The sequence below is a fragment of the Suricata suricatta genome, chromosome 7, assembly GCF_006229205.1.
Source record: "Suricata suricatta isolate VVHF042 chromosome 7, meerkat_22Aug2017_6uvM2_HiC, whole genome shotgun sequence".
NCBI lineage: Eukaryota > Metazoa > Chordata > Mammalia > Carnivora > Herpestidae > Suricata > Suricata suricatta.
Window position 1 is genome coordinate 143,944,258 of NC_043706.1, and position 11,375 is coordinate 143,955,632.

General features: G+C 64.4%; 1 protein-coding gene across 1 annotated transcript in view; it reads right to left on the minus strand.

Moving 5' to 3' along the window:
• The window catches only part of FRMD1 (FERM domain containing 1), an 11,778-nt gene extending 5,346 nt beyond the window's left edge, over window positions 1-6,432 (minus strand). The window contains exons 1-6 of the mRNA XM_029943274.1: window positions 6,367-6,432; window positions 4,284-4,374; window positions 1,439-1,518; window positions 1,047-1,123; window positions 538-724; window positions 236-395 (exon numbers count right to left, since the gene is read on the minus strand). Coding sequence (XP_029799134.1) covers window positions 236-395; window positions 538-724; window positions 1,047-1,123; window positions 1,439-1,518; window positions 4,284-4,374; window positions 6,367-6,432 — 661 coding nt within the window. The remainder of the gene's footprint in view (window positions 1-235; window positions 396-537; window positions 725-1,046; window positions 1,124-1,438; window positions 1,519-4,283; window positions 4,375-6,366) is intronic.
• Window positions 6,433-11,375: the final 4,943 nt, after the last annotated feature.

An 11,375-nucleotide genomic window follows, 5' to 3' on the forward strand; every position in this document is an offset into this window, starting at 1 on the left:
TTCTGATGCTGGAGGCCTGTCACCCACCTCCCTGCCTCCTTCACCCACCAGACTTTCATGTCCCCAAATATTGGAGCTCCTTAACCCCACTCATGGGCCGGGTCCCAGGCCAGCCGTGGGGCCGCCATCCGCCCTGGGCCAGGGTCAGCATCCTGGCTGCCCACGGGCTCTGCTCTTCCGGGCCTCGTGGGCAGAGGCACCTCTGAGGCGGCCTGACCTCCCGGGGCCCGGGGGCTAACCTTAAACAGCCGGAAGAAGTGGACGGGCACGTCCTCCAGGCGGCAGGCCTCCCTGATGAAGCGCAGCGCAGCCTGCTTGGGGCGGAGGCCCCGCTGCTCGCGGTGCATGGCGGGTGCGTGCCTGCGGATGTAGGCGCTGCCCCTCTTGGCGATGATCTGGGGACGAGGCCACAGGCCTGTGAGGCCCTTCCCGCTCTCTCTTCCTCCCCTGCCAGCCCCTCAGCCTCCCCTCTGCTCTCCAGGGACTCTGCAGGGGGCGGGGGCAGAGAAGGGGCTCTGCTGGGCTCCACAGCCTTACCCACTGGGGAAAGTAGGCGTGTGGCTCGAAGTACCGGCCTGCGTGGACCGGCTCCCGGTGGTCGCCCAGGTCGGCCTGCAGGGCGTAGGCGGCCAGCAAGAAGTAGGCCTCCTCACGGTGGGTGCACTGGGACCTCAGCACGCGCTCCTTCAGGTGGCAGTAGTAGAGGTGCCTGGTCGTCTTGTCCCTGGAGGGCGTGGCTGGTCTTGGTGAAAGGCCAGATCCGGCCCCGCCAGATGGTTCTGCCACACCCTGCAGCCTCCTGCTGCCCCCAGCCCTTCCAGAACCTTCCACACAACCACCCAACCCCCACTCTCCAGAACCCTCCACATAACCATTCGCCCCCGCTCTCCAGAATCTTCCACATGAACACTTGCCCCCACACTCCAGAATCTTCCACACAACCATGTGCCCCCGCTCTCTAGAACCTTCCACACGAGCGCCCGCCCCCCCCCCCCCCCCCCCCCCCCCCCCCCGCCCTCCCGCAGACCGCAGGGTCGTGGAGCCACCTCATGACCCTGCCGTCCTCCACGTAGCACCGCACTCTGAGGAAGGTCACGAAGGGCGTGCGGGGCCTCCCGGCACCCTGCAGGGGGGAAGCGCAGCGAGAAGACGAGGGAAAGTGCTGGAGGCTGGCAGCGGACAGGTTCCCCAGGCTGGTGCCCGACGACGGGACGTCACACCGGCTCCCGCTAACGCTCAGGCGGCAGCGGCCGGGACTCTGCCGATTCCCACGACGCTGTGACTTCTGAGGAGCCCCGGGCGTGCTGCCTGCCATGCTCAAGGGCACCCCCACCCGGCCGGCTCGCCAGCGGCAGCTCTAGGGGGCCGCGGGCAGCCCCAGGGATGGGCCAGCGTGTCCCCAAGCCGGTGGCCCTCGGGCCCGGGGACGGCCACTTACTTGGTGCCCTTGCCGCTTCCGGTCTCTCGGGAGGTACTTGCTGACGCTCTGCTCCAGGTCCATGAACACGTACTCGTTGTCTGAGAGCAGAGGCAGCGCTGCCTCAGCCCACAGGGACCCTCCAGGGACCGTCCGCCTGCCCGCACAAGCAGGGGGGAAGCCCAGGCCCTCAGGTGGCACAGGAGAGGGGGTGCTTTGGGGCTGTGCCCCACTAACGGGAGCGTGATGATGGTCTTGCGTGGACAGCCTGGAGTGCCGGGAAAGCAGAGCGGAGCAGCCCCCCCCCCACGGCCATTCCCAACACTGCTCACGCCACCGTCCCCAACACCTTCCTGGTCCCTCGGCATTAATACTCTTAACCCTCAACGCCGGACGCCGCCAAGAGCAGAGGGAACACTTGGTCTCTACCGTGACCTCTACCATTCCACATCGCTTCTCTCCCCCTAGAAACCACCGAAGGCTGACACCGGCCACAGAACCAAGGCCGGAAACCGGGGCCCCCGGGGCCAACACCCGCCGTCCCCAGAGGGCCCCTCACGGCGACCTGAAAGCAGAATGCCCGGGCACCTCTGCTCACCTGGGGCTACGCAGAAGGAAAAGCACCCACAGTGTCCCGCCCACCATGTCCCCCTGCGCAGGGGGCGCTGGGGCTCGGGGTGACGAGCCCTGGACCCCGCACAGCCTGGCCAGGAGGCTGCGCCCGGACAGGGGCCTGGCCCCTGGGGGCCTTCGGGTGGTCCTTCATTCCTGCATCTGAAGCCCACCCACTCCACCTGAGTCTAGAACATTCCCTGCACGCACACGCACACATGGCCCACACCCAGAAGCCCCCAGGCTCCTATGCGGGGCACTGAAGGGTCAGGCAGCCCTGACCACAGCTCTTCTCCGCCCGCTGGGAGGCGACGAAGGCCAGTGTGGGACCTGGACCCGGGCATCTCGCAGGGGCCACGGCCGGATCGCGTCCACCGCACGGTGCTGTGGGAGGGGCTGGGGTCCTCAGTGCCCCGTGCTCCCCTGGGGCGCCCCCTTCTCGCTCCCGCCCTCCCCTCTCCCCAGCTGCACACGAGCCGGGACACCCGCCTGTGGCTGGGGGCAGAGGCCCCGTGAGCCCAGGGAGAGGGCAGCGTGACAGAGTGGACACCTTTCTGTCACTCTTCATCTCCACATCTTGGGGAAAGAGGGCTCTATACTGATAACCCTGAAGCCCCCCAGTTAGAGATGAGAGGCCCCCAGCCCCCTGAGAGCTGCCTCCAGGTGGCAGCGTCCACTTCCTCGGGCACACAGGCGATCAGGCACCCTCTACCCGAGGCCACGAGCCGTCCGGAGCCCCGTGGGCGGCACCGTCTCCCACGCACGTGCAGCTCGTCCTGCCCTCCCCTCAGGGATCAGCAGAAACCTGGAGCTGGGGGGTCACGGAGGGAACCCCAGGACAGAAGACAAGGCTGGGTGGCCCCCACCTCCTTCTGCCAGCACCCCTGCTCGGGTTCTCACCCATCAGAGTCCCGGCCGCAGGCTCTGCTCCCGGACAAGTGTTTCCAGCAGCCCGGACACAGTCGGCTCCCGGACAGCAGAGCCCGAGGGGCGGACGCAGTGCAGGGCTCCGTGCACGGCTCTCTCCAGAAAGAGCAGGAGTAGCCCCAGAGTCTGCGCTCCCCTCTCTCCCCGAGAAGGCCAAGTGAGCGTGTGCACACGTGTGAGTATATGTGTGTGTGGATGGAGTGTGTGCATGTATGTCCATCCATACATATGTAGAATTGTGCCTGTGTACACGCGTATGCATACATATGGGCGTGCATGTGCGTGCATGTGTACAAGTGTATGTGGTGCATGTGTGCATGTAAAGTGTGTGCATATGTGTCTATGTGTGCATGTGTGTGGAGCATCTGTATGCATGTGCATGAGTGTGTATGTACGATTGTGCATGTGTGTGCATGTGTGTGGAGCGTCTGTATGCATGTGCATGAATGTGTATGTACAATTGTGCATGTGTGTGCATGTATATGAGTGTGTGCACCTGTGCATGTGGTGTATGTGTATATGTGTGTGCACATAAAGTGTGTGCATATGGGTATGTGAGTGCACATGTGTGTGGAGTGTGGGCATGTGTATGTGCATGAATATGTATGTAGAATTGTGCACATGTGTCCATGTGTATACATGTATATGGGTGTGTGCGCCTGTGCACGTGTGTACATGTGCACGTGGTGTACATGTGTATGTGTATGTAAGTGTGTGCATGTGTATGTGGAGTGTGTGCATGTATGTGCATGCACATGTATGTAGAACTGTGTACATGTGTATACATGTATATGGGTATGTGTGCATGTGATGTGCATGTGTCTGTATGGATGTAACGTGTGTGCATTTATGTATGTTGTACACATGTGTGAAGTGTGCATGTGTGTGCATGCATATGTGTGTAGAATTGTGTTCATACATGTATGTGGGTGTGTGCATGTGCACATGGAGTATGTACGTGTATGAGTATATGTGTGTGCATGTGTACACATGTATGTGTGTGTACACATATACAGAGTGTATGCATGTGTGTGAATGTATGTGTGAGTCTGCACTGAGTATGCAAGCATGCACGTATGTGTATTAAGTGTGTATACCTGTGTGTTTGTATGTGCCTCGTATAATTGTGAGCATGAGAGCCTGTGGGTGTGCACACATGTGAGTGTGCTCAGAAGCCGTGTGTAATCGCCCAGACACCCTGGGTGCATACGAGCACCAATGGCACGGGCAGGCCCCCCCATGGCCCTGAGACCCCCCAGCCTTCCCAGAACAGCTGGTGCCCCCGGGCGGTGGGTCCCTGCGTGGGGTCGGGGCACCGCCGACTTACTTCTGACCACGCTGAGGCCGAAGAAGTGGGCTTCCTTGATGCTGGCCACGTCGCACGCCCGCTGGAAGAGCTCACGGCAGGTGGCCCGCACCTGTAATACATGGGTGCAGGCTCAGGGCCCCTGCGAGGGGTAGGCAGTCAGTGGGGGCTTGAGGACCACCCTGCTTCCCGCCCAGGTCCTCGGTGATGCCCCCGCTGAAGGCTAGGTGCCCCCTGTCCAGCAGGGCGGGCTGTGAGAGGAGGAGGGCTGGCAGGATGTGGCCAACTTTCTCGGGGCTTTCCTGCTGCTCTCGACAGAGACACATCGAGTGAGAGGAGAGACTCCTGCCCCTGACGTCCCTCCGTGCTCCCGGGGAGGACAGGCTGGCTGCCTCCACCAGGGACCCTCCCCTCAAGGGCCTTATGAGCCGGTGGGCCTTCGGGCACCGAGGAGCCCACTGTGAGGACACGCACCAACTCAGCGCTCACGGAAATCTGGGCCTTGGTTTCCCCATTTGTAAAATCAGACTAAGAACAGCAGGGAGAGGTGTGGGGGGTCGAGGGGGATGGTGTGTAAGCCCCCCGTGGGCGCACGGAGGCGTCTAGTACAGAACGGGGAGGGGCGCCAGAGGGGACGGTGACTGGACCCCGGGATCCGCCCTGACGGGGAACGTGCCGCTTCACTTTTCTCTCACATGGCTGACGAAAGCTAGGAAGGTCCGCCACTGCGGGGCCGCCTGCTGGGCCCTCCTGGCGCCGCACCAGGAGGGCCGGAGCGCGCGCGCCTCGGGGGGCTCCCGCTCGGCCCCACAAGGGGCCCACCCCTCTGTCCGCCCAGCGGTCCCCACTCATGTTGCTCCACGACTGTCCCCAGGCACCCCAACAGCCGATGCGCGGGGAAGGGGACCCGCTCCCCAGCCGCCCCGCCTCTTCTCTCGCGAGCAGCGCTGTGGAATCCCGACCCTCACCTCCTGACTCCCCTACTGAGGGACGGGGCCTCGCCCTGGAGGCAGGACAGAGTAGGAGAGAGTCTGCCGGGGCACCAGACGGTGGCTGACACTCCCGTGACCGCAGCACGCCATGAAAATGACCGCTTGGGGCCCGCCCTGTCCCTGGGGTGGCCGGTGGTCCCTTGGGGACCGTGACTGCCCAGGGCGTGCGGGTCCTCTGGAAGCGCGCTATGGGGTCTGGTGAGGACTTGAGGTCCGTCCACGATCAGGTGGACAGACAGGCTGTTGGTTACCCGCCTGATTCTTCAATGACTGGATTGTCACACGGGGCTCACAGAGAGCCACCAGCCCTGCAACAGGCGCTTCTGACCTCGTGCCTTTGCTCGGACACAGCCCCCAAAGAGCCGCCCCCGCGCATCTTTACGGGCTGGGGGGCCTCAGGCTCGAGGGGGCGGTGGCAGCGGCTCGGGGCCTCCGCGGGTGCACCTGCCCCTCTGCAGGCTCCGTGGCCGGCCGTGAGCATGGGCATTTGGAACGAATCCTGAACCGGTGTTTATGCACCCAGCATCTCTTGTGGGAGGGCCCGGGCTGCAGGGTGGGTGAGGCGGGCCAGGGCCGGGGGCTGGTGCTCAGAGGGAAGGCGGCAGCCCCCCAGCCTCCCCCGCCCCCCCACCCCGACTCCGGGGGCAGGTGGACAGAGCCACGGCCCTCCGCAGGGGCACCCCAGGGGGGGGTGGGAGGAAGGGCATAGGAGTGCCCTGCCCCAAAGCTCAGGCCGGTTGGGGGGTCAGGGTGTTTCTGCAGAAACCAGGGTCACTCAAGGAGCCTAAAGTGCCCAATGGAGAGAGCATCATAGAGAAGAAGGGCAGAGAGGACTCCTGCAAACCCAGGAGACGCGGGGCCACGGGTTCCTTCTGACCTGCTAAGCTCTGTGCTTGGGATGAAACTCGCCACAAATGCCACTTCTTTCTCGTGAACACCATCACTTTGTTGGGAGAAGGGACCCTGTGGCGGTGTCTCTGCCAACCCCCGCGGTCACCCCGCACCCCACTGCCCCCCATTTTCACCCACGGTCACCCCACCCCTGCTCCCCTCCCCCCAGCTCACCCCAAGGCCGCCCCACCCCTGCTGTCCCCCACTCGCCCCATGCTCACCCCCACGACCAGCCGCAGCTGCTCCTGCGTGGGCAGCAGCACCAGGACGTCCCTGGGCTCCGTCATCCTGCCGTCTCAGGGGCTCCGGGGCTCCACGCAGCCTCTCAGGACCCGGCCCCTCCACGGCCTCCTGCGGAGAAGATCTGGCCGGGAGGGGCTGAGCTGCAGACCACCTGTGTCCCGCCCGGTGTCTCCACCACCTGCTGGGCCCTCCCCAGCTCCTGCCCGCCCCCCGCCCCGGCCCACAGGCGGGGAACATAAGGGCCTGAACTCACCCAGATGCAGGTTTCCCGGCCACTGGGCACCTTGCTAAGCTCCGGCTGGGAAGTAAGCGCAAGCCGAGCAGGGCCAGAAATCCAGCCCGTGGCTGGGCCGGGACAAGGTCCAGGCTCATAAATAGCTGGAACATGTGCAGGTGGATTGGAATGCAAATAAACAGCGGCAGGCGGCCGCCCTCCCCTGCCTCCAGCTGCCTCCCCTCCCCCAGGGACCACCCCAGGGCTCCCCGGGGCCCAGCCAGCATGGCCCCCTTCTTTCCAGGGACCAGGAGGGAGGGCTCCTAAATGCCCACGACAACCTGGAGGAGCTGGAGGGGGCGTGTCCAGAGCCCTCAGAACCCAGAAAGGCACCCCAGGGATCGGGGATCGGGGTGCACTCCCAGGCCCCCGCGGCCCCCCTTCAAGGGGAGTGAATCACTGCTCCCTAGCCAGATCGCTGTGGGGACACTGCTTCCCCTTTAGCAGCAGAGACCGGTGTTTGCTCTGTGCCGGCTGCGGCCGAGGGTCACCTCCTACCTGTCACAGGCGAGGGCGTGGCCACTGCCCATCATCCCTGACTCTGTGGGAGAGTTGGGGGGGGCCTCCTGCTGGGATCCAGAGGATGGAGGGCCAGCCTGGAGGTGTCTCCGCTCTGCAGCCTGGCCAGCAGGGGGCAGTCCCGTCACTGGGGCGGCCAGGGTCCTACTGCCCCGTCTGCCCTCACCCTGTAGGTGCTGGAGGTCTGGGTGCCCTCCACCAGCCCAGCCTGGGGCCCCGGGGGCAGCACGGGCTCCGCGTGAGCCTGAGCAGAGCTATTCACCATTGGACACATGTACATCCTCTCAGCTGGCAGTTTAACAATTTTAATTAAAACATTTTTTTAATGTTTATTTATTTTTGAGAGACAGAGCAGAAGCAGGGGAGGGGCAGAGAGAGAGGGAGATACAGAATCAGAAGCAGCTCCAGGCTCTGAGCTGTCAGCACAGAGCCCGACATGGGGCTCGAACCCACGAACCGTGAGATGGTGACCTGAGCTGAAGTCAGACATTCAAACGACTGAGCCCCCAGGCGCCCTGCAATGTAACAATTTTTAAGAAGGCAAATAGCCCCCGAGGGAAGATGGTGGATTTCGGGATGTCCACTGCCTTCTAGTGGCCGTGACCCCCTGGCTCATGGTCACGATGAAGGACGCCGGAGCTGCTCCCGGAAAGGGAGCGTGGGAGCGCGTGGATGGGACCTCGCGAAGCGCACAGGGGCGCACACAGCCACGGAGGGGCAGGTGGGGGACCCGGAGGTGTGGGGGAGGGAAGGTGGCCAAGAGCCAGCAGTAGCATCCTGTGAAGTCACGCCCAAAGCTGTGGTGCACCGGGCCTCAACTTTCTCCCCTGTACAATGGGTACAATGCCCCCCCCCCCGTTGTGTGGGGCCGGCCATGCCTGACGGCACATTTGGCAAATGAGCTTTAAACACCGCTAGTGAGAAAAGAAAAAAATAGGGGAGGGAAGGGGAGGGGAGGGGCTGGGAGGGGAGGGAAGGGAGTCCCATGTCCCCACCAATAACCGTGACTGCGGGATTCTCACTGAGACGGAGAGCCCCCCACCCCAGCCCCTGCCCACCCGCCTCACGGGGCTCCTCCTGAGGCCGGAAGTCCGGGGCCATGGAGGGGTCGCAGAGCTTCGAGGTGGTGAGGTCATTTCCGCCCACAGCCCCGCCCGCGCTCTCCGCCTCCGGAAGACACACGTGACGAGGCCCCGCAACAAGCCCACGTCTACACACTTCACTGTCTCCCGCTCTGCGCGCACCAGGGAGGGGGGGGGCGGAGGCGGCTCCCCGCCCCCCTGCACCGTGGCCCCTCGCAGGCCACAACCCGGTGTCTCTCCGCCCGGCTGGTCGTGTGTTCCGCTGACGCCGTTCTGAACACCGGGCTCGGGAAGCGCAGGTGCATCCATGTAGGCTCCGCAAAGCCACGAGGAACCGGGCGCTGGCATGTGACACACGTCACTGACACCTTGCCGCCCAGGAGAAGCCAGCGCAGAGGACACACCGTGTGCAGCTCCTCGCGGGGAGGCGGCCGGCAGGTGTGCAGCGGCCTGGGCAGGAGCCTGCGCACGTGGCACGCGGCTTCGCTTCTGTGTGACGGCACTCTCACGAGTAGGTGGCAGTGGGGACACGGCTCACGAGTCGTGTGTGTCAGTCATTCCCCAAGAAGGCTATGAAACACGTAACAAGTTCTAAAACCCTGGGAAAACAACAAAGATTGCTCAACAGACGGCGCGGAGGGCAGGCACGTTGTGGGCACAGCCATGGGGGGATGCTGGGCTGCCGGCCCTGCTGCCAGTCCCCTCCTGCTGGCCCGCCCGGTGACACAGGCCGGCCCTTTTCCACACTGCCCCCGGCCCCTTACTGACTTGGGTTACTTATGGTCACGACCAGCCGTGTTAGGGATGAGGGCTGAGTTCAGAGGTCACGCTGCTGAGTTAGGGGCTGTGGCCGCCCCTCATCTGCACCCCACCACCCGGCTCGGATGCCTGTATGTCACTCGCAGGGTCACCCTGCCTCTGTGTGGGTCCTCACAGCACCCGGGGGCGCGGGACAGCCTAGTTTGCTCATTTTGTACGGAGGGAAACGGAGGCACAGAAAGCAGAGTGTTGTCCAGGGTCCCTGGCTATCGAACCTCGGAGACCCAAAGCCCCCGAGAGCATCTGGAATCAGGTGGAAGGTGCTCATTGTTACTAACAGCTCTGGAACGAGAGGTCAGCGGTCTGGAAAGCACAGGACATCCGTGGTCCTGGGGTAGGGTGGGCGGGCTCCTGGTCCCCGAAGGGGCCGGGAAGAGCCGCCGAGGGACAGGGAGGCGGCAGGGAGGCGCCCTGCTGAGCACACAGGGCTGTGTCCTGTTCGCTGCCCGTCGGAGCTCCTGACCTCGATCAAATCTGAAGCCCGCAGTGGGCCGTGTGGGAGGCTGGTGTGGCCGGCGTGGCTGGTCATCTCTAGGGACGTGCCCGCTGCCTCTCCCCTCCCCTGACCTCTGCACAGGCCCTGGAGCAATGTTCTGTGAGGACGTGGACGACGGACACCTCTCCACCGCTGAGTCCCCCCGTGGGGCACACACGTCCGGGGACATGACGGCGACAGACCAAGGAAGGACGGGGGCCTGGGGACTGCAGGAGCCAGAGGCGGGTGGGGAATCCAGGCAGCAGGATGCTGTGAATGTTACACCCGAGGGAGCATGAGGCCCTCTGGCCCCTGGGGAGGGACCTCACCGGGCCACTGCGACCCCGCGCATGCCCACACTGGGTGCCATCTTGTCCTCCAAGAAGCCAGTGGCTCGCAGCCTCCCAGTGGCCCTGCCCGCCTCTCCCTGCCCGGCCCCCCGGGACACGTGGGTAACCGCCAGGCCGCCTGGGTCACCCCCAGGACTGCCAGCTGGGAACAGGGGTCCTGGGCCACCTGCCTATTCATGGGGCAGCGCCTTTCAGCAGTCATGAAAGTGTCAGAAAAGAGGGGGCACAAAACCTGTGAAATAAATTACTTCTCAACAACGCCTGCCTTTTGTGTAAATTCTGGTACGAGAGTGTTTCTTCCGAGAAATGAGCCCAGTGGACGAGCGTCAGCCCACCCCGCTGGACGAAAGAGTCGAGAGTGGACGGACCTGACAGAGGGGACAGAGACGGGCTTGTGGGCCTGTGGAGTCGGCCTGGCGGGCCGCGACATGCAGACAGCACCTGGGGGTCAGACTCCCTGGGGCGGGAGGAGCGTGTGGGGGGCACCGGGGCCGGGTTGCGGGAGCGGAGGTCACTTCGCATGTCCGGTGGGGCTGGCGCGTGCGATGTGCTTGTGCGTCGTGCGTGTGAGAACACCCGCAGGGACCCGGTGGAAGCGCCGCAGCAGGACCCCAAGTGGGGACGGAGGTGCCGGGAGCCCCGGGCATCGGGGGACCCCCCCCGCCCAGCAAGACCCCCGATGGTGCTGTCCAGCTGTCCCCAGGCAAACGGCCCCCCGAGATCCAGATTCTCAGCCACCTGTCACCCCCTGGTAAGCAGTGGCCCTCAGCTCAGGGTCGCCTTGCCCTGTAGGTCCCGGCCACGCAGACTCTAGAAGAAACAACAGAACACTCGTCCCTTCCGGGTTCTCCACCAGGCACAGCGCCACGGACGGAGGCTGGGGGTCCCCGGAGGTCAGACCGCCCCCTCCCTGTCTGAGTGGGAAGGTCACTATCCAGGCAGGCCCTGGCGGGGTGGGGGCAGGGGGGCGGGGGGTGGAGCCCGCGACGGAGCTCAGGCAATGGGACGGTGTGGGGCTGGCGGGTGGCATGGAAGGAAAGAGCTGCCGGAGACGTGGGCTGGCCGCCCGCCGCAGGTGGAGGGCTTGTCCGGGGCCTCCCGTGGCTCCTGGTGCCCAGACAGGCCGCGGACCCTGAGGTGCCCCTGGCGCTCCCGGAAGCCACCTTCCCAGACACCCCACGTTCCAAATATGTGTCCCGCTGGGGCCTGGTCATGAGTGGCTTTAAACATGAGGTCCGGACACGCTTGTAAGGAGCAGACCTAAAATGTGCATTAGTTATAAAGAGAGGCCTCCTTGCCATGAGGGGTGCTTCCCTCCCCCGATCTGGCCCAAATCCTGCCCCCAGACTAGCCGTGACCACACAGGAGCCCCTGTCCCCTCCTTCCCTGACCCCTCCCCATCTGCCCCCTCCTTCCCTGACCCCTCCCCACCAGCTCCCCCCTCCTTCCCTGACCCCTCCCCATCTGC